This window comes from Otolemur garnettii, unplaced genomic scaffold, assembly GCF_000181295.1.
Source record: "Otolemur garnettii isolate 467f Iridium unplaced genomic scaffold, OtoGar3 scaffold00295, whole genome shotgun sequence".
In the NCBI taxonomy this organism is placed as follows: Eukaryota; Metazoa; Chordata; class Mammalia; order Primates; family Galagidae; genus Otolemur; species Otolemur garnettii.
Genome location: NW_003852690.1, coordinates 796,118 through 820,094, shown reverse-complemented (window position 1 = coordinate 820,094; position 23,977 = coordinate 796,118). Strand labels below are relative to the sequence as shown.

At 37.3% G+C, this 23,977-nt stretch overlaps 1 protein-coding gene across 3 annotated transcripts in view; it reads left to right on the top strand.

Moving 5' to 3' along the window:
• Window positions 1-3,458: 3,458 nt before the first annotated feature.
• PHKA1 (phosphorylase kinase regulatory subunit alpha 1) overlaps window positions 3,459-23,977 on the top strand; it is a 404,208-nt gene continuing 383,689 nt past the window's right edge. For all 3 annotated transcript variants that reach the window (XM_003803354.3, XM_003803353.3, XM_012813746.2), the window contains exons 1-4: window positions 3,459-3,888; window positions 4,994-5,152; window positions 14,752-14,799; window positions 18,309-18,477. In XM_003803354.3, coding sequence (XP_003803402.1) covers window positions 3,811-3,888; window positions 4,994-5,152; window positions 14,752-14,799; window positions 18,309-18,477 — 454 coding nt within the window. In that variant the 5' untranslated portion in view covers window positions 3,459-3,810. The remainder of the gene's footprint in view (window positions 3,889-4,993; window positions 5,153-14,751; window positions 14,800-18,308; window positions 18,478-23,977) is intronic.

The window sequence follows — 23,977 nt, the reverse complement described above, 5'->3', positions numbered from 1 at the left end:
CAAAGATACATACTAAAGTAGTAATTGTGGTTGCCTTTGGAAGGAAGTGAAAGGGGATTGTCAATAGAGGGTGATAGACATGTGAAACATTATCTGTAATATTTTAACTTTTTTCATGGAAAATGCATTCATATGTTATTTGTGTAAATTTTTTAAATAATTTTAAAAACAATGAATAGAAAATAAAGGGAAGGCAATAGTACTCAGACTATTTTCTTCAAGAAATTTAAATTATTATTACTTAACAATAAGAGAATAGCTAAACAAACTATGGGATACCTACTAGAGAGAAGATTGATGTAGACATTAACATAAAATATAAAACCATGGTAAATACTTGTCAAATGTGAGCTTTTAAAATTATTGGATTTTCAAAACCATAGCTCAGTGGGTAGGGCACTGGCCATATACACTGAGGCTGGTGGGTTCTAACCCGGTCTGGGCATACTGAAAAACAACGACAACTGCAACAACAACAACAACAACAACAAAATAGCTGGGTGTTGTGGCAAGCACTTGTAGTCCCAGCTACTTGGGAGGCTGAGGCAAGAGAATCACTTAAGTTCAGGAGTTTGAGGTCGCCGTGAGCTGTAATGCCACAGCACTCTACAGAGGGCAACATAGTGAGACCCTGTTTTTTTAAAAAAAAAAATGCTGCCATGGACTTGGAAATAAAATTTTATTTGAGAGTTAAAGTATAAAATGATTATGGAATGAATCAAATGGAAAAATCACTTTCAGGAAACATAATGGCTTCCAGACTGGCAAGACTTATCTATAATGTGGTTGATAATTTTGACATATCTAAAGAAAGAATGCATTAGTGAGTCATGAAACTGCAGATATGTTACAGTCAGTAAAGCTAATATGGACAGAACAGACTTATCAGTTTACTTAATGTTCAAGTGCCCTTCCATCTCTAAAATGGAATTAATAACAGTGTCTTCATAATAGCAATATTGTATAAAACAAAATTGCACCTGGTATGGAGTGAGGCTTACACATTATTAATGTGAGGTAATGTGGTAGTCAGACCAATATAAACCAGCACTCTGGCTTTTATACACCAGGTTCCTATAAGGTAATCAACACAAGTCAGCCTCCTGAGTTTGACCAGTTCTTAGACATTGATACCAAGTTTCTTAGACTGCAAGACTAAAGGCCCAGAATAAACTAAAGTTGAAAATACCAAGGCAATCCTATCCAGTAAGGCCTCTTTATAGCCTGCCAGCTATCTTTCTTAGAAATATTGCAGGAAGACGAGGCCCAGTGGAGAGAACAAACACCCAAATACCGTGTTTAAAAGAAGAAGGGCTTTATTGAATTCAAAATGGTCTAGTTCCCAGGCTAGCTCAATCTCCTTTTTATTCCCAGTCAAAAGTTCCGGCCCACAGATTCCTTTCTCATTGGTCAGTTTGAATCAAGCTAGACAAGTGGGCTCCATCTTTTACAGATCCATGGGCTTTTACAGAAGCAGAAGCAGAAGCAAGCATTAGTTTCCAGGTCCCAGAGTTAATTTTCTACAAATTGCTAAGAGCTGAGTCACCACGGGGAGGACCTCACAGGTGTATCCTTGGGATCTCCTTGAGAAAACCTCTGTTCTCTTAGACCTTACTTTTTTGGGGTATCCTCTCTCAGTAACACTCAACTTGTGGCATAACTAATCTAGTCATACTTCAACAAACAACTTGGTGGAGGGGGTGACAGTCCATGTGGAGGGAATAAAAAGTTGAGAAAGAAATAAAGTAAAAGTAACAGGTGGCTATGTGAAAAAAATTGTGGGGTGATTTTAATCTTTTTTTTTCTTGTATTTTCTATACTTTCAAAATTTTCTTCAGTGAACATGTACTACTTTAGTATTTTGTAAACATGCTTAAAGATGGTGAGGTGAAGAAAAAGAGGGCAGTAGCTTGCAGGGGGCAAGGATAGAGAAAAGTCTTCTGAAGCTACACAGTAGGCTGAGTGGGAAGATGTCAGGGAGTTGGGGTCAAAGCAGGGATGATGCTGTGCCCTTTCCTCCAAAATGAACTCACTTTCTTTGGAAAGACTTTTTCCTCCCCCTGTGCACCTATGGCTTGAAGTTATTTGCTAGTCACTGTATTTGCATAGCTAATAACTGTGATGGAAAAGTAATCTGCAGCAGTTCTTAACCTGTGGGCGGAACAACCCTTTCACAGGGGTCGCCTAAATGTATCCTGCATATCAGATATTTACATTATTATTCATAACAGTAGCAAATTACAGTTATGAAGTAGCAATGAAAATAATTTTATGCTTGGGTCACCACAACATGAGGAACTGTATTAAAGGGTTAGGAAGGTTGAGAACCACTGCTCTAGGGCCTCTCTAGAGCCTAGAGAATTCTAAGTGTACCACTTTAATCATATCACTGACTGGCTGTTGAAACTCAAAGTTCCAGATCTGAATTATTGAGCATTCCTTACTTCTTCATAATCACCATTAGGAATATTTACAACTCAGCTCCAGAGTGCCTGGCTCTATGCTAAATTGAGTGGGGAGGAGGAGGGAGGGAACTTATGAAAAGAGAAATAAAAAGATAAATGTAAAATCATAGTGTCCTAGATGAAGTGGCTAGGGAAGGCTTAGAACTCGAAAGGTCGATCAGTCTAATTCTCTTATCCAGAAATTCAGAGAGTAGGTGATTTGTAATCTGATCCTTGAGAGACCTACAGGATTTGTATAAGCAGGGAGCAAGGGGTGGGTGGTGGGGCGCAGTAGATGGAGGGAACAAAGACACTGGGGCCAGAGCCACCCTGCAGGTTGCCACCTGAAGCCAGTGATTAACTTCTTTTCCCGCCTCCTTTTCTCCTTTATTTTCATCTGAGTCTTTGTTGCCTCAGGCTTGTGATCTAAGTGGGCTTGAGGAAACCTTTCAAAGTCATTATAGGATCTCCTCCAGCTCTCGGCCAGCCCAGGCTGCTGTAGGGCGCTGCTTGCTCCCAGCCCAGTTACCCGCCTGGGGCACTCGCTTTCTGGGAGAGCACCCCTGCCTTCTCTTTCCCAGCCCGCCAAATGGGCAATTTCTAAGCCTTAAAGTACCAGAGGGAATTTTTCCTTGCTTGATTTGGGTTGGGATGATCTAAAATATAATAAAGACTTGGAAATTCAATTCTTTAGACCTTAAAGGCAAATATTTCTTTCAATTTTGAAGTTTACCATGGGTTCCTAAGACTAGCCCTAGAGAAGAACAAACAGCCCTCTCAAAATCCTGTGTGCACAGCAAGTGTGGAAAACCAAAATAGTGATTTGAGGTGTCTCAAAAATAAACCTAGGAAAGCACTTGGCCTACGGTGACACATTCTCGGCAGCTCAGGGAGTTAGTCCCTGGGGCTCACCGCGCAGCTGCCGGACTCACCCCATCCGCCCCGCCTCCCCCTTGCGTCTCCTTGCAACGTGAAGGCGGCGCCGCAGTCGGTGACCTTGTTGGCCTTGGCGGGGTCAGAGGCTCTGGGCTGCGGCGGTCTGCTGGAGTTGGGGGAGAATGCAGGAGCCACACGCGGAGGCAGGAATGGACTAAGGTGGCAGAGAGTAGGGACGGGACGTTGCGGCAGGGCCCTTGACCACGGGAGGCTCGGGTCCACACTGGCGTGTGGTGGGCCCCCAGAGTCCGCCGCCGCGAACACTGCACTGAACCGGCAGCCCAGGCCAGAGCGGTGGAAGGACTCTACTGGGCCTGGCGCTACGGCTTCTCACAGCGAGGGTGGGGCTGGGTTGGAGCCTCATTCCTTAGGTACTAGGGCCTCTGTGGCGCCGAAGCTGTTTCTCTGAGGGGATTAGAAACCCTGCGGGATGAGGAGCCGGAGTAACTCGGGAGTCCGACTGGACAGCTACGCTCGACTGGTACATCAGACCATCCTTTGCCATCAGGTAAGTGTAGGGGTCTCGCCTGTAATCACCGACGATGTGGAGTGTGATATGCTGGACGGATATGCTGGGCGAACTCCCTTGTGTGTGTGTATCTGTGTACATCTGTAGCAGGTTCTCTGGCCCCTTAGCAGGGGAGGTGGTAAAGGACCCTAAAGAAAAGGTAGGTCTTGAGAACCAGGGTCAGACATTGTTAGACAAGAAGCTATAGTCATAGCTTCTGAGCCCTCCTTCTATACCCCACCCCCAGCTGGATTCCAGAAGCAGAGTTACAAGAAGTGTTGTTTATTGACACCCCTAACCCTCATGTTTGGGTGTCTTCTCCTTTGCTTTTCCCTTCCCCCAAAGAAAAGAGAAAGAGGAACATTTAGCTATTTTAAGCCTGGACTACTGTGAAGGTCGGAGGCACTTCATATGTATTGATAATTATATTTTTTCAACTCCTTTACTGCTGGTTTGTTTTATTAGTAGTTCATTCTAAGTGGAAAGTTAAACATTCTTGTAGTAATACCCTTTAAGACCTTTTAATAATGCTTTAATAATGCGTTTAAATAATACCTTTAATAATGACTTTCTTTTACTAATACTTTTTAGTCTTTTGTATAGCTTCTGCCCTCTCTTCCCCCTTATTCAAGATAGCATTTGCAAAGGGTAAAAAATTCCTGTTATATGTAGTAAAATAAATATTTTCTGATGATCTAATATGCAGCAGTATGATGACTGTAGTAAATAATACTGTATTGTATACTTGAAATTTGTTAAGAGAGAATATATCGAGTATTCTAATCACAAAAAGGGTAACTATATGACTTGGTGGATGTGTTAAATAGCTTGATGGTAGTAATCATTTCATAATGAATTCATAAATCGAATCATACGATTCGAATGTACAAATATACGATTTTTATTTGTTGATTGTACCTCAATAAAGTTTGAGTTGGGGTAGGAAGATAGCGTTAGCTTGAAATTGTTCACAAGAAAAGGAGGTTATAAAACTTAAAAGTGAAGTAGAAAAAAGACCAATGTTCTAAGAAACTTATTCAGTAGGCTGTTTCATAATATTAAGCCCTATGGTTATCTGCCTAACTTCTTCTTCTTGGCCTTACAGAATCCAGTGACTGGCTTGCTTCCAGCTAGCTTTGATCAGAAAGATGCCTGGGTCCGAGATAACGTGTACAGTGTCTTGGCTGTGTGGGGTTTGGGCCTGGCTTATCGGAAGAATGCGGACCGGGATGAGGATAAAGCAAAGGCCTATGAACTGGAGCAGGTACTCAGATTAAAAATACAAAGCAATCTGTGGCTGTGTATGGTTAGAGGGTGATGGAAGAGCAGGGATTAAAGGAAATGTAACCCACAGAAGCTAAGAAAACTATATCATACTTTCCCCCTCTCTCTCTTCATCTTCTTAAAATTATATTCCAGAAGGCTTTCGTATAGTGTACTTGAAGTTTTTTTTTTTTTTTCTGTTTGTTTTTTTTTTTTAGTAGAAACTTGAAACTTGCTTATACAGGGGGAAAGGGTACAGTATGTTCTAATGCAGTAAAAAAAAAAAAATTCTATCCTGGAATCTTTTTTTTTGAGACAGAGCCTCAAGCTGTCAACCTGGGTAGAGTGCTGTGGCATTACAGCTCACAGCAACCTCCAACTCCGGGGCTCAAGCGAGTCTCCTGCCTCCGCCTCTCAAGTAGCTGGGACCACAGGCGCCCACCACAACGCCCGGCTATTTTTTGGTTGCGGCCGTCATTGTTGTTTGGTGGGTCCGGGCTGGGGATTCGAACCCGCCACCTTAGGTGTACGTGGCTGGCGCCTTAGCCGGTTGAGCTATAGGCGCTGAGCCTCTATCCTGGAATCGTTCCTAAAATTTGTAATCCTCTTTCTAAGTAAATGTAGTTTATGATGTCCACTATATTCTCATTGAGAGAAAATGTTTGGGGGCAGTTATATATGATTTTACTTCTTTTTTAAAAAAATGATGGGTGGTATTTGTATGAAGGCAACTGACCTAATAAGAAGACTTTCTGGACTAGACACAAGAAAAGACTTTATTTGTTGATTTTTATAGCTGTGGCAAATGTTTCAGAGCCTGTATCTCTCTGCCCTAGCAAAGTGAAGTCAGATACAGCAGATGCCTTTAAGGCAGTGGTTCTCAACCTTCCTAATGCTGCGACCCTTTAATACAGTTCCTCATGTTGTGGTGACCCCCCCAACCATAAAATTATTTTCATTGCTACTTCATAACTGTAATTTTGCTATTGTTATGAATTGTAATGTAAATATCTGATATACAGGATGTATTTTCATTGTTACAAAGGAGTCGCGACCCACAGGTTGAGAACCCCTGCTTTAGGGCATTTCCCTTCAGTAAACAGACATCCTTTATAGAACTGTACAGACACAAGGGGAGGCACATCCTCTTAAATGACCAAGAAAACAGTGTTCTGGGCTATGTGGGATTTTTAATGTTGAAGTATTTAGCTGTCAGTTATAAGATCTATGTGGAATATTTTCCTTTAGTGGGAAAGATTCTCTCTACACCAGCCATTTTCTCTAGGAGTCTCCCTCAGTCTTGGGCAGTCTGAAATCCAGCCTTCATCTGTAAATCAGAATATTGGGATTTGATTATTTTTAAGAGTACCAACATAAAGAAGGGTAGCAGTTCTTTTTTTTGTTTGTTTTGCCAGGGCTGAGTTTGAACTACCCACCACCAGCCACCACCTCTGGTATATGGGGCCAGTGCCCTACTCCTTTGAGCCACAGGTGCTGTCCAGGGTTATATTTCTTAACAATAGAAAAAAAGTCTCACTGTGCTGTCCTCAGCAACAGCAGACATTTGTTATTCCTTCAGTCCTTTACTGAGAGTTATATAGGTCTACCCAAAAAAAGTTGTTGGCATTTTTGCTCTAGCCCAGGTAGTACAGATTAATATTCTTAAGACTTTTATAAAAATATACTGTTGTAGAAATTTGGAAAATATAATAATGTTAAAAAATCACCTGTAATTCTACCCAGCTCCCAAATCTTACATCCTCTTCTTAATGATGTTTTGCTGTTTGATCTTAATATTTTATTGTTTTGTTTTGCTAGAAATTAATATTACTAGAACTGGAATTTCATATCAGGTACAATTTGACTATTTTTTCAATGCTATGAGAAGAAATATGTTGTCTCCATGTTTATCAGCAATTCTGCAAAATGGACATTTTTCCTTATTTTGTCAGGGTAGAAAAAATTTAACAGAGAAAGGGGGAAAAAAGTAGGGAAACACTGAATTGCCCATTCTAATTTTTTTTATTTTTCATTATATAATTTTTCACATAGCCCCCAAATACTGTCACTTTAAAGTATAGGGTGGCCATCCTGTATTTCAAACATTATAGTACTAGAAAACATCTTTCAAAAAGAGAAGATTCCGTGAGAATTCTAAAATTTCTATGAACTTACATTATAAATTAAAATATATAGTAGATGGGTGGCACCTGTGGCTCAAAGAAGTAGGGCATCAGCCCTACCATATACTGGAGGTGATGGGTTCAAACCAGGCCCGAGGCAAAAACTGCAAGAAAAAATAATATAAAATTATATTATAAAATATATTATAAAAAATAATATAATATATATATTATTTTTTTTTGCAGTTTTTGCCTCGGGCCTGGTTTGAACCCATCACACACACACACACACACATATATATATATATTATATGTAGTAGAATCTCTATAAGTTGACCACCCAAGTGACTATAACAAACTGGTCAATATACAGAAGTGGTCAACATAAGGAACAAGGCCTACCATACTGATACATACAGTTGATACATATCCGATCTGGTCTATAAAAATTAGGTAAATTAGGTCATATTAAGGAGGTGGTCAATATAGGGAGGTGGTTAACTATGAAGGTTCTACTATATTTTTGTTATTAGGACTCATTAACTTTTTTCTTGAACCCAATTCAGCATAAATCTAAGCCAGGGGCCAGAAAACTATTCCTATAAAGGGCCAGATAGTAAGTATTTCATGTTATAGGTCCTCTGCAGCCTCTGCCTAACTGCTGAGCTCTGAGGTTGTTGCACAGACACAGCCAGAGATAATGTATAAACAGTGCAATGTGGTTATATTCCAGTAAAACTTTATTATAGACTGAGTTTGTTCCTGATCTAGATAAATGATTCTAGACTCTGGCTGTACATTGGAATTACTTAGAAAGCTTTTAAGAAATATCCTTTCCAGACAAAATACCTGGTGCCTGTAATCCCAGCTACTCAGGAGATGAAGTGGGAGGATTGCTTAAGCCTAAAAGTTTAGGCTAGCCTGGAAAATGTAGTGAGCTCCTATCTCAGAAAAAAAAGAAATACCCTTCCTGGACCCAATCTTAAAATAGTTTAAATAAGAATCTCTTAAAATAGGGCATTGATATTTTTATGAAAACTTTTCAAGTGATTCTAATGTACAGCCAGGGTTAATAACAACTGATCTATAGCCAGTTAATGAACAAGATTAAATCCAGTATATGTGAAGATTAAAATTCCACTTACTGGCAACTTTCCAGTTACTATGTGTATTTTCCAAAAGCATTGATTGTTAATCATTTCTATCCTTCCAACTCCCCTTGGTTTCTCTCTGAGAAATAATGCCAGAGAATTAAGGAGAATTCTGGATGAAAAGGGGATAAGAGTTAAGGTGTCTACTACATCCTTGGTTGAATATAGAATTATGCACATGTATGTTTAAACAAATGCTCTTTCCTTTTAACCACATAGATACAGTCTCATACCCATAAAAAATAAATAGGCATACAATTAGGGATATCTCTTTGGCTGCCTCCAGTTCTATTTATTCCTCAGTTTTGTTCTCTTTTATATAGTCTTTGATCTTTTCTCGTGACTTCCTATTTCCTTTATGAGTATGCCTTTTAACTTTATTTTTAATTCTGACCTCACTTTAGTGTTAAACCTGGGTACTCATTTGTTTGGTTACCAGTTTCTCCTGCATATCCTGTGGCTCCTCAAACTCCAGTGTGTCTGAAACTCCACCTTCCCAACTAAAAACAAACTACCAATGAACAACTCACCAAGTATCCATTTTTTGTGTTATGGGTGTCTCCATTCTGATAATCACTTGGGCAATGTTTGGTGTATTTCCCAGATTGTGTTTTCTGGAACACTAGGCCACCTAAGTTTGAGACTCTGTTAAGCAGAAAGTTTCATTACTACATAATTTACTAAATCATTTGGTGTGCTAACGGTACATTTTGAATCTAAGATGGTGTGAATTTTACAGCCTTTCTAGAATTTCTTGGACTTAGTGTTCTATAAAAGAGTGACCCTTAGATGATTTTTGATTTGCTCCTCTTATTCTTTGATACATGCAGACCAAAGTCTGACAATTGTTATTTCTCTTAAATCCATCCCCTCCTTTCTTTTCCATTCTTCTTCAACCCTAGTCTAAACCCTTATCACTTAACACTTTTATGAAAACCACACTTATGTTATGTCATTTCCATCATCAACAATCTTTCTATGGTTCTCATTTTTTTACAAGTTAAGTCTAAACATTTTGGTTTGATAGGCACAGATCTCTATAGTTTAGTTCTAGTCAACTTTTTGAATATTATATCATACTGGTGCCCCAGTTCCAGTCAGGTTGTTGTCTTCATTACTCCTCTAACAATCCCTTACTAAAAAATATCTATTATGTAAATACTTTTCATTATATAATACACTTCCCTGTAATTACCAGTATTTTGTTCTCACAGTACCCTGTGTATTAGGTATTATGCTCCCCAGTTGACAAGTAAAGGGACTGAAGCCCAGAGATGAATCTGGAATTTGGTGGTGCCATGAATATAACCTGGGTCTTGGAACTTCATATTTAGACTTACTTGGATTTTTGCCCCCACAGAAGCCATAGACATTGCCACTTCCAAACGTTTTTCCATGCTCTTTCCTCTATGTGCCTGTCCCTTTCCAATCTGACATAATATCCTTCTTTAAAAGTCCAGTACCAGTCTCACTTTTTCTTTCTTTTTTTTTTATTGTTTGCGGTTCATTCAGGGTACAAATAATTAGGTTATACTGATTGTATTTGTTAGGTAAAGTCCCACTTATAATTGTGTCCCACCTCCAAGAGGTGTGCCATACACTGTGACCCTTCATTCCCCTCCCTCCTCCTCTCTCCCCACTCCCTCTTTCCCCTGCCCCCTACCTTGAATTGATTTCAGTTTTTCTCTTATGAGGGTATGTATTATAGAGTCTACAGGCTTCATATTAGAATTGAGTACATTGGATTCTTGCTTCTCCATTCTTGTGATACTTTACTAATAAGAATGTGTTTTATTTAAATTCAGGTTAATAGAAAAGATGTAAAGCCTCCGTCTGTTTTAGGGGCTGAATAGTATTCCATGGTATATATATGCCACAGTTTGTTAATTCATTCCTGGGTTGGTGGGCATTTAGGTTGTTTCCATATTTTGGTGATTGTAAATTGAGCTGAGATAAACAGTCTAGTGCAAATGCCCATATGATGAAATGATTTCTTTTCTTCTGGGTAGATGCCTAGTAATGGGATTGCAGGATCAAATGGGAGGCTTAATTTGAGTTCTTTGATGGTTCCTCATACTTCTTCCAAAAATGTTGCATTAGTTTGCAGTCCCACCAGCGGTATAAAGTGTTCCCTTCTCTCCACAGACTTTGTGACGTGAACTATTTCACTGGGATTAGGCGATATCTCAGGGTAGTTTTGATTTGCGTTTCTCTGGTGATGAGGGACAATGAACATTTTTTTCAGTTGTTTGTTAGCTATTCATCTGTCTTCACCAGAGAAGGTTCTGTTCATGTCTCTTGCCCGACGGTAGATGGGATTGTTTATTCTTTTTTGATGATTAATTTGAGTTCTCTATAGATTCTAGTTATCAACCCTTTGTCAGATTCATACCCTGCAAATATCTTTTCCCATTCTGAAGGTTGTCTATTTGCTTTACTTGTTGTGTCCTTAGCTGTGCAGAAGATTTGCAGCTTAATTAAGTCCCGTTTCTTTATTGTTGCCATTGCAATGGAAGTCCTCTTCATAAAATCTTTTTCCAGGCCGGAATCTTCAAGAGTTATTCCAACACTTTTTTCTAAGACTTTTGTCATTTCATGTCTTAGATTCAGATCTTTTATTGTTGTAAGTGGTGAAGGGTATGGGTCAAGTTTCAGTCTTTTACAGGTGGTTATCCAGTTCTCTCACCAACATTTGTTGAATAGGAATTATTTCCCCCACTGTATGCTTTTTTTTTTTTTTTTTTTTTGAGACGGAGCCTCAAGCTATCCCCCTGAGTAGAGTGCCATGGCATCACGCTCACAGCAACCTCCAACTCCTGGGCTCAAGCGAGTCTCCTGCCTCCGCCTCCCAAGTAGCTGGGACTACAGGCACCTGCCACAGTGCCTGGCCAGGCCACTGTATGCTTTTGTTTGATTTATCAAAGATCAGATGGCAAGTAGAGACCAGTTTCATCTCTTGGCTTTCTATTCTGTTCCATATGTCTGTGTATCTATTTTTATACCAGTTTCATGCTGTTTTTATTACTGTGGACTTATAGTACAGCAGGGTGATGCCTCCAGCTTCATTTTTATTACTAAGAATACCCTTAGCTATAGGCAATCCCACTTTTTCTATAGTCCCCATAAGACTGCTCAATTGTACAGTTATCATTTATTTTTTAGGACTCCTTTTATGGACCTTCCAGATCACTTATGGTCTGTGCCACTCTACATATTCATTCTTTCAAATAACAGATTATGTGTAATTGTCATGTGCCAGGCCCTATAATATATATAAGAAAATGAGACAAAATGTTTATCTATAACCCTCAACTTTTTACCTTGAGAAATTAATAGTAAAATAAACACATTTGCATATATGCTTTGTTTAAATTCACTATTTATTAACATTTTGTCATATTTACACTCCACAAACACATACACATATATATGATTTTTTGGTAAGTCATTTGAGAATTAATTGGCAGACATGAGTTTGCTTTATTAATACAACCTGCTTAATATTTTGACTTCTGAACCTGATTACTTTTCCTTTTTTTCCGAGGGTTCATAGTCCAGTAGGGGAGACAAATATATAAGCAAATAGTTATAATGTATTAAGATAGGTACTTTATAGTAGGTACTATATATATTGTAGATAATTACTAAGTTCTGTGGGCACACACAGAGCTGGGAATGTCTAAACTTCCATTTAACAAGGTGAGTAAGGCTTCATAGAGGATTGGAATTTTAAAGGACAATTAGGAATTGCTGGGTAGACTATGTTGTAGTTCAGTTATTTATTTATTTATTTATTTTATTAAATCATAGCTATGTATATTAATACTATCATGGGGTACAATGTGTTGTTTCTGTATATAGTTTGGAATACTTTCATCCCACTGGTTAACATGGCCTTCATGTCATTTTCTTAGTTATTGTGTTAAGACATTTATATTCTACATTTAGGAAGACTCACATGTACCCCCATAGGATAAACCATAGACGTGATCCCATCAATCACCCTCCCTCCACCCATCCTCCCCCTCCTCTCCCCTCTATCCTGTCTCCCCCCTCTTTATATTCTGTAAAACCTGGTAGAAATTCAATAAATATCTGAACATATATGGGGGAGAGACAGATTTATACAAATATGATTGTGTATACTTATATATTCTTATATAGTCAGTTTGCAGATATATAAATCTGTATTTTCAAAAGAGTGTGTGAAAAGGACTGTCACTTGATATGGATAGAAGCCCTAATGTATAAAAGTACATGTATGATTAATGCCCCCTAATGTATGTGCATCAGAAAACAGCCAGTTCAGGGGAACACAAAGTACAGATACTTACTGATCAATCCTACTTCCCCATTCTTCCTGTTAATTTTATCTTGAGTTGGAAATTAGAACTTAAGGACAGAAATGGCTAATAATGGCCATTCCAGGAAGACAAAAGTGGATGGCAGTCAGGAATCCTTCGCTGGATTCCTGATTCCCCAGGTTTGCCATTTAAGTTAAAGAAAATTTAGATGGGAATAGAAGGATTGGATGGTAACAAGGGTTGATGGGTAGGCAAGAAAGTTACTAACACAGTAAAACAACAAAGAAGGCAATTCAGTGAACCCAGGATGCAAGCTTCTTAGAGACTGGTATAAAAATTGAGTCCTGGCCTGGCATGGTGGCTCATGCCAATGAATCTGAGAGTATCACTTGAGGCCAGGATTTGAGACCAGCCTGAGCAAAAGTGAGACTCTTGAGAAACAATAAAGTTAGTCAGGTATGGTGGCATATACCTGTAGTCTCAGCTACTTGGGAGGCTGAGGAAGGAGGATCTCTTGAGCCCAAGAGTTAAAGGTTGCAGTGAACTATGATGACACCATTGCACTCTATCTAGCCTAGGCTACAGAGAAAGACCCAGTCTTAAAAAAATAATAAAATAAAAAGTTGAAAATGAGTTCCTTTGGGCCACTTATTTAAAGAAAAAAAAACTATTCAAATCCCTGCCTCTGCTTTCCACTCTAATTCCCTAAATATTGGGAAAGAATGTGGTAGAAGCCTTAGAGTACATAGTTACATGTATCAGAAGTGGATAAAATCTCCCCACAGAGAAGGCTGTGTTGAATACTTTCTATAACAGGATATATTAAAAGGATGGTCTCTTTCATTAGGATTAAAGTAATGATAGAGATTTTCTTGTAGGAGTTACAGTCAATTTCATTACTTTATTATAAATGCTCCAGGCTTTAAGATGTGTCAAGATCATGCACTATCTGTTCTTCATCCTTTTGAAAATTTCTTCTTTTGACCTATAAGGAGGGGGAACCATTTGTAGATAGAAATGAATCAAGGAAGGGGGCTCTCTCAAGGAATCAATTTTTATTTTTCCCTCAGTAAAAGACTTCATAAAGAGTCTGAGCATACTTTTATAGGTTACTTTATCATGACTGTTGCTTACAGTTTCATTTGAATGTTTTGAAGAAGTAACAGGATGATGTGGCTTCTAAGTAGATCAGTTTTCAGAGGTTTCCTGAAGCCAACTCCTGAGCCAGCATTCCCTGGAGTAACCTGGTTGGATTTCTTCTGAACTGTGAAACCAAAAGCTTCTTACAAAAATAGAGAAGCTGTTCAGTACTACGTTCTTCCAAAACATATTGCCTATCCATGCTGCTATTAATGACCCCTTCTACTGACATGTTGTATATAGTTGGTGACATAAAATTTGAAATGTTATGATTGGAAAATAAACTACTTAAGAAATTGTCAAGCCTTAGTAAGAAAAATAGTGATGACTTGAAACTTAAAGAATTTGTGATGTATTTTTTCATGGAGAAATGGCTGAATCATACTATCAATCCCCCTTTTATATTTATTCTGAATTGAAATTTTACTTTATTCTTTAGGGGAAATGCCCAAATAAATATTTCCATGGACTCTTGAAGATATGTCTTGGCTAGTTTAGAACATATAAAGGTGATATTGTGGTGAAGCCTTTCTAGACCATAGGATGTGTTTTAGAATATCCTCAGAGCCTTGGGATTTTTGAACTGACTTGCCCTCTTCTTCAGGTAGAATGACCTCTAACAGGGAGGTTGGCTTATTTTTACATAAACCTGTTAGAGCTTGGATTTTTTTTTAGCTTGAAGGAATCACAAACTGTAGCTTTTGATTCCACTTTTAGCTGCAGTCTGCTCTTCTGTGTACCTATAAAGTAAATGCCATGTGAGTAGGAACACAGGATAGTGTTACTTGTTCTCTAGAGGTCATGTACCAACTGCAGTTGCTGAGTAAGTATTATTGCATCTGAGGATGTTTATACCTGTCTTGTTTCCATTTATTTCTACAGAGTGTAGTGAAGCTGATGAGGGGACTGCTACAGTGCATGATCAGACAGGTATGGTATTAATAACAGCTTCCTCTCTAATAAAAGCACATTGTAATAGTATCTCTACCCCTTTATGGTATGTTTATAGTTTTTTTTTTCAATTTCATAAATAATACATATTAATTTTAGAAAATTTGGAAAATTGGAGAGAATGTCACCCATACTCTCACCATCCTGTCACCATTGGATTGTTGCCTTTCAGTCTTTTTTTCCCCTCTACAAATGTTTTTTTTTTTTTTAAATGTTCCTTATCATGCAATTATGTATATTGGGTAAAAGATGACACAAGTCTAAAATCACTCATTTGAAATCCTTGGGACCAGATCAACTTTAGAATTAAAAATTTTTCAGATTTTCAGACTTGGTACATTGCATATAGCATACATTATATTATGCCTTCATTGGGTCTAGGACAGCACTGTATAATCAAAAACTTTATTAGCTCTGTAGGGAAATATGTATTTTCACACTAATTGTAATAAATAAAGACTAGTCTAATTTCAATTTGAATCTGATATTGCCACCAAGTGAATTTTGATGCAAAACTTAAGGGAAAAACCTTTTCAAAGTGTTTTGGACTTTGGGATTGGAGATAAGAGACCTCAGACTTCTATCTCCTTAGAAGGATAATTTGCCTTTTTCTGACCTTGAGTGATACTGAACATCCTTATATGTGTGGATTGAAAATTTGCATTTCTCCTTGGGTGAATTGCTTGGTAGGTCCTTTGCCTATTTTTCTTTTCAGTTGTTTTCTTGCCTCTTGAGGAATTTTTATACAGTATGGACATTAATTGTCCTGTGAATTATAAATATTTTAGCAGTCTATCATTTATCTTTTGAGTTTATATTTCTTTCATTAAAAATTATTTTTATTTTAAAATTTATCCTAGGAGATTTTTTTTATTAAATCATGTGTACTGTTTCTATATACAATTTGAAATACTTTCATCCAACTGGTTAACATACCCTTAATATCTTTTTCTTAGTTACTGTGTTAAGACATTTATATTCTACATTTAGAGAGATTCATATGTACCCTTATAGGATGAACCATAGGTGTGATCCCACCAATCACCCACTCTCCACCCACCCTCCCCCTTTTCCTCCCCTCTCCTCTCCCCATATTCCTGTGCTAAAATTGGGTTATAACTTATAAATTAGTTTCATAGTAGGGTGAGTACATTGGGTACTTTTTCTTCCATTCTTGAGATACTTTGCTAAGAAGAATATTTTCTAGCTCAATCCATGTAAACATGAAGGAGGTAAAGTCTCCATCTTTCTTAATGGCTGCATAGTATTCCATGGTGTACATATACTATAATTTATTGATCCATTCGTGGGTCGATGGGCTCTTGGGCTTCTTCCATGACATAGCAATTGTGAATTGGGCTGCAATGAACATTCTGACAAAATCCCAAAATCACAGATGCTGGCATGGTTGTAGAGAAAAGGGAACACTTCTACACTGCTGGTGGGATTGCAAACTAATATGTTCCTTTTGGAAAGACATCTGGAGAACACTTAGAGAACAAAAATAGACCTGCCATTTGATCCTATAATTCCTCTATTAGGTATATATCCAGAAGACCAAAAATCACACTACAATAAAGATATTTGTATCCTAGGAGATTTTAAAGCATGTTATAAATATTGAATCTGATCTAACTTTCTGGAAAACAAGATTAGGTTTCATTAGAAGAAGAAATTGGGGCCTAGATGAATAAAATGATTGCTCACAGGGACAAAACAAGTCTAAAGTAGAAAGAAATAAACTCCAGACTCTTGAACTTCTTTATAAGTGAAGCTCTGACTATTGAGACATCTCATATCTATCATTTACCTTTTTACCTGTCTGTGCTGCTTTTTTAATATTTTACATATTTGTACTTTCTACCTTACCAAATAGGTTTAAGGTCACTAATTACATACACATTTAAGGTGTAATGGTAACTATTGTCAATTGAAGAAAATAATGAAATTCATAATTTGGAAAGGAGAACTTTATTTCTCATAAAAGATTGGAGCCTGTGGTTAGCCATTCCTGAATTCTGACTGGAAAGCCAACCTCAGACTATGGTAATAGGAATTTATGCTGAGCAGTATGGACAAATATTTATATTTTTACAAGGTATAGGAGGTATCATGAATATTTATGAAAGGAGAAACCTGCATGTGTGCAATTGAGCTTCATGCCCATTCATAGGTGACATGTACAAAAAACGGAGGTGTTAGCATGATCCAAGGATGGAATTTTCGGCCCTTTGACGTCAAAAGGTGAAACAGAGGCCATGAATACCCTTACCGTGCATAGACTCTAGTTTGCTTTGAACCACTCAATGGTTGGTGGTCCCGGATCAGGAACAGATGCTGGTCAGTTGTGCTAGAAAGGCACAAAGGGAGGAGCAGTGTTAGGCCATTAGGCAGTTGATTGAAATCAGGGGTGGAACAAGTCTTTCCAAAGGACTGGTTCTGTTTAGCCTTAGGGAATAAAGCTTAATGGTGGTTAAGTAGGGAAGAGGTATAAAGAGGCATGTCTGAACTCCCATCCTGTCATAGCTGAGAATTCAGTTTCAAGGTTTCGCTGGGGTTCCCTGGCCCAAAAAGGTGTCTTTTCAGTCAACGGAGTTGGAGAGAGCTTAGGATTTTATTTTTATTCCTTACTATCCTGTATCAGAGCATATATAATCAAATCTCAGTTTCATGAACTAAGTCTTTTAGTCGTCCCTTGCACAATATTTCCCTTCTGACCTCTAGTTTCAGTTTTATGTTATACTTTTTCTCTGTTCCTCTGTTTATCTCTCACCTGCTCTAGAGTCTCACTTTGTCACCCTCAGTAGGGTGCCATGGTGTCACAGCTCGCAGCAACTTCAAACTCCTGGGCTCAACTAAGTCTCTTGCCTCAGCCTCCCAAGTAGCCGGGACTACAGGAACCCACCACAATGCCTGGCTATTTTTTTGTTGTTGTTATTATTGCAATTGTCATTGTTGTTTAACCGGCCTGGGCCAGGTTCGAACCCATCACCCTCAGTACATGTGGCTGGCATAGTAACCACTGTGCTATGAGTGCCAAACCACACCAATTCTTTTCATAACTCTTTCAAAATATATCCTCTTATTCTAATTTCCCTTAACGTTCCTACCCTAGTTTTAGGAACAAATACATCATTTCACACTCTGTTATTTGGTACTAAGCTGTTCTCACTCAAATGGTTTAAGTCTCAGTATATATCTACAGTGTGGCAAAGCAGCCACCTGAAAGTGAAAGAAGGGCAATGAATAGGAAATAATTGGTTTTGACTATTTGGTATTGTTTTCTAATTAAATTTATCAAATTGTAAAGCAACAATAACTGACTTTCCTAGTTGTATTATTTAAGGAAAAAGAGGTAATACTGTATTTTAAGTTTTTACAAATTACTTGAAAACAATGTATTTTCACATTGCAATGATATATTACAGAAGCATGGTAGATGGGTTTATTTTTCTACATATCATTCTTTTAATGTTTTTTTTTTCCAGGTGGATAAAGTAGAATCCTTCAAATATAGTCAAAGTACTAAGGATAGCCTCCATGCCAAGTATAACACCAAGACTTGTGCCACTGTAGTAGGTGATGACCAGTGGGGACACCTTCAGTTGGATGCTACCTCTGTGTACCTGCTCTTCCTAGCTCAAATGACTGCCTCAGGTCAGTATAAGGAGAGAAGTCCTGGGAGCCCTTGAGCATAGAGCATTTGTTCTGAAAAACATGGCTTCTCCAGAGGTATTGACCAGAAAGCAATATACCATTTACATTGTTCAAAGAAGCACGTTAGAAACAACATTTTGCAAATGTTATACAGAAAAACAGCTTTTTGAGATCTGGTTAATATTCTTTTACACTGAGAAACAAGTCTAATAATTAATATTATTTTAAATTCAGAGCCAGAAAATCTGGGGTAGATCTTCTTTAAATAGGTATTTTTATTGTTGGTTAATCCTTAGATAAAATGAAATGGGAAAGAAGGGTTAGATTTATTGCTTGTTCTCATACTGTACACTGACAAGCCTGACAGTTAATATAAATTTAATTACCTAGCTTATACTACTCTTTATGAATATGTTATTATATAAACAGAGCATCTGTATGTAATGCATCTAAATGTTAAAGAAATTAACTTAGGAATCAGAATCTAAATGTTTATTTTTTATTATTGAATAATACATCTTTTTCAGTGGTTTTGTTATTAGCTTTCGATGTTTTACCTAAAAAAGGAAAATGTAAGAAACAACATTAATTTCCTTTTTGATTATATCTAGTTTATAAATTTAATGGGACCTTTGCTAGATATTCCTGAGCAAAGTAATATATTTCTCACATTGCCACATTTTTGACATTTCAGTTTCTTTACCTTATTGTCTATTACAAAGATCCTTGACACTAAGGGCGTCGAAGGAGGGAATTCTTTCAGAATATTCTTCTTCCCTTTTTCTTACAGAAATAAATATTTGGTAATAAATACTTCCTTTCCCCCCCCCCAGAACACATAGCCTAGAATCTAAATAGTTTTTTCTCAAAATTATGAGCTGGCTACCTAGATACTCCCTCCTTTTGCAGGGAAGGCTTCTCCCTGAATATGTATAATTTTAGGCTTTATTTATTTAAGTAGAATGGCAACTATAACTCTATAATATTATTTTAATACCAACTCTGGGTTTTTCAACAAACCAAACAGTATCTTAATATCTCTTATATTTTTTTTATTTTGAGCCCAGAATAGAAACAAAAATATACCAAAGGGGCTTTATAAGAGACATAGTAATTGATTGAACAAGTGTTTATTGATTCCTGACTTAACGTTTCATTTTCAACTCAGTCAACTGAGTTTGATAGCTGTTTGAAATAAGGTGAAAAATCAGTCCTTTGAGGAATAAGTAGGAATAAGTATAAATTCACAAGTCTGAAAAAAGGAAGGGAATATAGCATGAGTGTAGCATAGAAGTTCACTCCATTAGTAGGATTGGATGGGGGAGAAAATTAAGATGGCAGATTAGTTAGGAGGATAGTGAAATACTTAAGGCAAGAAATGATGCAGAACTTATTTAAGGCAATTGCCTTGAAAATGAAAAGGGAAAATTGAGATACAATTGGTAGATAATTAAAGATCTTCACAAAATATTTAGCAATGTTCTGCATGGTTTTGAATACTTAAAAATCTCAAACTTGGTTAAAAGAGAGGCTTAAACGGAAGCTGACTCCACTGTACAGAATGGTGACATGTAGAGCTCTTCAGACCTTCCTCCAGAAAAATAACCATAAATATTCAAAATTATTTTAAGAAACCAACCATTTAAAGTTATTAGAAATTGTCTGAAGGATATACAGCAAGCAAAGAAACATTTATTCCAGCTACTAAATCTTTGTAAGAAATGTGAGGGATTATGGCATTTGAGACTCAAGGTGGATACAGCTAAGAGCACAAATCTCCCCACCTCCAGCTTCCATTTTAAGCATATAATATCTCCCCAAGAAAGATAGGTTGCCATCATTTCTTATTCACTCAGTTCCATGTTGCTGAAGCTTTAGTCCGGATAAGGACAGCTGATAGGCCTGGAGCTCCCTTTTTCCCCACTCCCAGCCCAATCTGTTGAGTGGAAATTTTACCCCAGGCAGGACAGGGTGAGAATTCTAGGCTTCATTTGTCCTTGGCCCATATGTCTAGTAGGAAGGAGGTTCCACACTGGGAAAGGCAAGCTAAGTAGATCAAAGGCCACCTCTGCTTAGCACTCAGTTGGTAAGGTAGGGATTCACTCCCAAAGAAGTGTACCTGTGTTCTCACTGCCAATTCTGGAACCGGTGCAGAAGTTTTGCTGGTGGGAGGGGGGAAACTATAAGAATACAATGTTCCATAGTTCTTCCCAAGAAAACTGATGTTATTTGAAACAGAGTATGGGAAAATTCAAGACTAAGGGCATTCTCAAAAAACAGTGGTGATTTTGGTTCTAAGCAATTAAGAGGAGGCTATTAGCTTAAAAAGAATAAGATATTAAGCCATAAACTAGCTAACAGTTTTAATGGCAAGAACCAAAGACAGCTATAGCTAAAAAGAACCTTCCTAGTGTTGGAGCTGGTCTCAAAGATTTGCTTCAAAGACCACATGAAAAGGGGGTTCAATTTAATTGGATGAGTCTATAGAGCAATTTATGCCTCAGGCCTTATACAAAGCTGTAGAGCAACCAGTTGGACATTAGTGGAGCAAGCATCTGAGAGTATGATACCAACAAAGGCAGACACTTAACAGATCTAGAAAGAGATAGTTGATGAGACTCCTGCTAAAAACACGATCTTCCCAGGATGATAGTGGACCTGTCCAAGGCTATTCTCTCTGAGGAACATCATCAGAGGCTGCATACTGTGGGGAAAATTGACTTCGCTGAAATAGTCCAGCCAAGTAATCGAATAAACAAAAACAAGTCCTGGTGAGGAGGATATCAGTATGTAGAGTTCTTACAATGTATTATCTAAAATATCCAGTTTTCAACAAAAATTTAGGTGGCATGTAAAGAAACAGGAAGCCATACACAAGAAAAAAAGCAGGAACAGAAACTGCCTTTGAAAGGGCCCATATATAGGGCTTAGGAAACAAAGACTTCAAAATAGTTAGTATAAAATGTCCAAAAATTGGGCGATGCCTATGGCTCAGTGAGTAGGGCACCGGCCCCAGATACCAAGGGTGGCAGGTTTGAACGTAGCCCCAGCCAAACTGGAACAAAAAATAGCTGGCATTGTGGCAGGTGCCTGTAGTCCCGTCTGTAGTCCTACCTACTCGGAAGGCTGAGGCAAGAGAATCGCCTAAGCCCAGGAGCTGGAGGTTGCTGTGAGCTGTGAGGCCATGTTACTCTAAGGGCGACAAAGTGAGACTCTGCCTCTGAAAAAAAAAAAAAAGCCCAAAAATCTAAAGTAAACCATCCTTAAAGAAATAAAGGAAGATTTAAAAGTGCTTCATCAGATAGATATTATCAATAAAAAGACTTTTTAAAAAATGGAAATTCTGGAGTACAAAGTATATTAACCAAAATGAAGAAAAAAAAAAACACTAAAGTTATAGTACATAGTAGATGTGAGCTGGCAGGAGAAAGAATCAGAATATTTGATGATAAATCAATGAAGATTATTCAATCTCAAGGACATAGAGAAAAAAATAATAAAGTAATGAATAGAACCTTAAAGAAATGTAGAACACCATTTAGTGCACCACCACACATTAGGAGAATACCAGAAGGAATGGAAGCAGAAAATATATTGTAAGAAATAATGAGGCCATGACTATTTCTAGCACTCTGGGAGACTGAGGTAGGAGGATTACTTGAGCTCAGGAGCTCAAGACCAGCCTGAGGGAGAGTGAGACCCTACCTCTACTAAAAATAGAAAGATTAGCTGGTTATGGTGGTGCATGCCTATAGTCCTAGCTACTGAGGAGGCTGAGACAGGAGGGTGGCCTGAACTTAGAAGTTTGAGGTTGCAGTGATTTTTGATGATGTCACTGTAATCTACCTGGGGCGACAGAGTGAGACTCTGTTTCAAAACAACAGAAAAAAAAATGATGACTGAAACCATCCCAATTTTGATGAGAAACATTAATCTACACATCCAAGAATCTCAATAATCTCCCAAGTAGAATAACCACAGAGATCCACATGAAGAAACATTATAGGAAAAATGTGGAAAGCTAAGAACAAAGAGAATTCTTGAAAGTAATATGAGAAAAATGATTGTTGTGCACCAGGGAAATTCTGGCTTCTTAACAGAAAAAAATAGAGGCATCCTAGCCAATTGGATAATGTTTTCAAAGGGCTGGAGAAAAGAACTGTCAACCAAGAAGACAGTATCTGGGAAAACTGTCTTTCAGAAATGGAGTGAAATAGAGACATTTGTAGATAAATAGAAACTGAAAGAATTTTTTGCTAGTACACCTAACTAAAAGAAGTTCTTCAGACTAGAAGCAGGGGAAATCATAGACAGTCATCTGAATTCATATAAAAAAAAGCAGACCCTAGGTGAACATGATTAATATAGTCTAATTACATATTTCTTCTTTTTTCTCTAAACTGATCTAAAAAGCAGCTATCTAAAACTATGTTTATAGTTTGTCTGGGGGCCTTATAGGACCAAATAAAAATGTAATATATTTGACAATAATAGAACAGAGGAAGTAGGTAGAAGCAAAGCTCTATTGAAGTAAGGAAATGATATCACACAGTAATTCAAATCGATAGGAACATATAAAAAAACTAGAAATTGTAAATTAAAAGGTTAATATAACAAACTATAAATATATAAATTCTCCCCCCTCATCTTCTAACCACATTGCTACAAAAAAAAATTCTTTTTCCTTGGGGACATGGCGTTTTATTATGAAAATATAGATTGCCCCAAAGGTCACCATACATACTTACATAGGTAAATTGGAAATTGTAACTGAATGTACCTTTATTTATAAAATATTCATTACAAAATATTTCTCTGTTAATATAAGTGTAAAAAATATTAAAAAATATTAAAAATGACTTTGTAGTGCTCTGTTAATAATGTAAGTGTAAAAAATATTAAAAATAACTTTCCTATGTATGGTGACCTTTGGGACACCCTGTAGAATAAAAATTTCTGAAACAAAATGATCCTGAAACATATCTCATTTAAAAAGTAATATTACATTGTTTGTATTTGTTAGGTAAAGTCCAAGTTGTAGTTTGGCCCTTCTCCTAGGATGGGTACCATATAACCCTACATTGTACCTGTTAAGCTTACCAAACCCCTTCCCTTTTCCTCTCCCCCTGCTTGAATTTAATTGTATTTTTTTCTTGTGTGGGATACCCATATATTACTCTGAAAGTTTGAAAAAATTGAAAAAAAACATACTTTAAAAATAAAATTAAAAATATAACAACTTGAAAATTAATAATATGAAAAGTAATGTGAAAACTTAAAAAATAGTTCATAGCTCATGAGATAGTTAATGTGTTAAAAGATAAAATTATGTAAATTTAACAATAAGAGTTGGAGACTTTAATACCCTGCTTTCAATAATACATAGAATAACTTAGGCACAAAATCAACAGAGAAATAGAAAAATTAAATTGGCTAGACTTAACACACTTCTATAGAACACTCCATCCAACAACAGTAGAATACATATTCTTCTCATGGA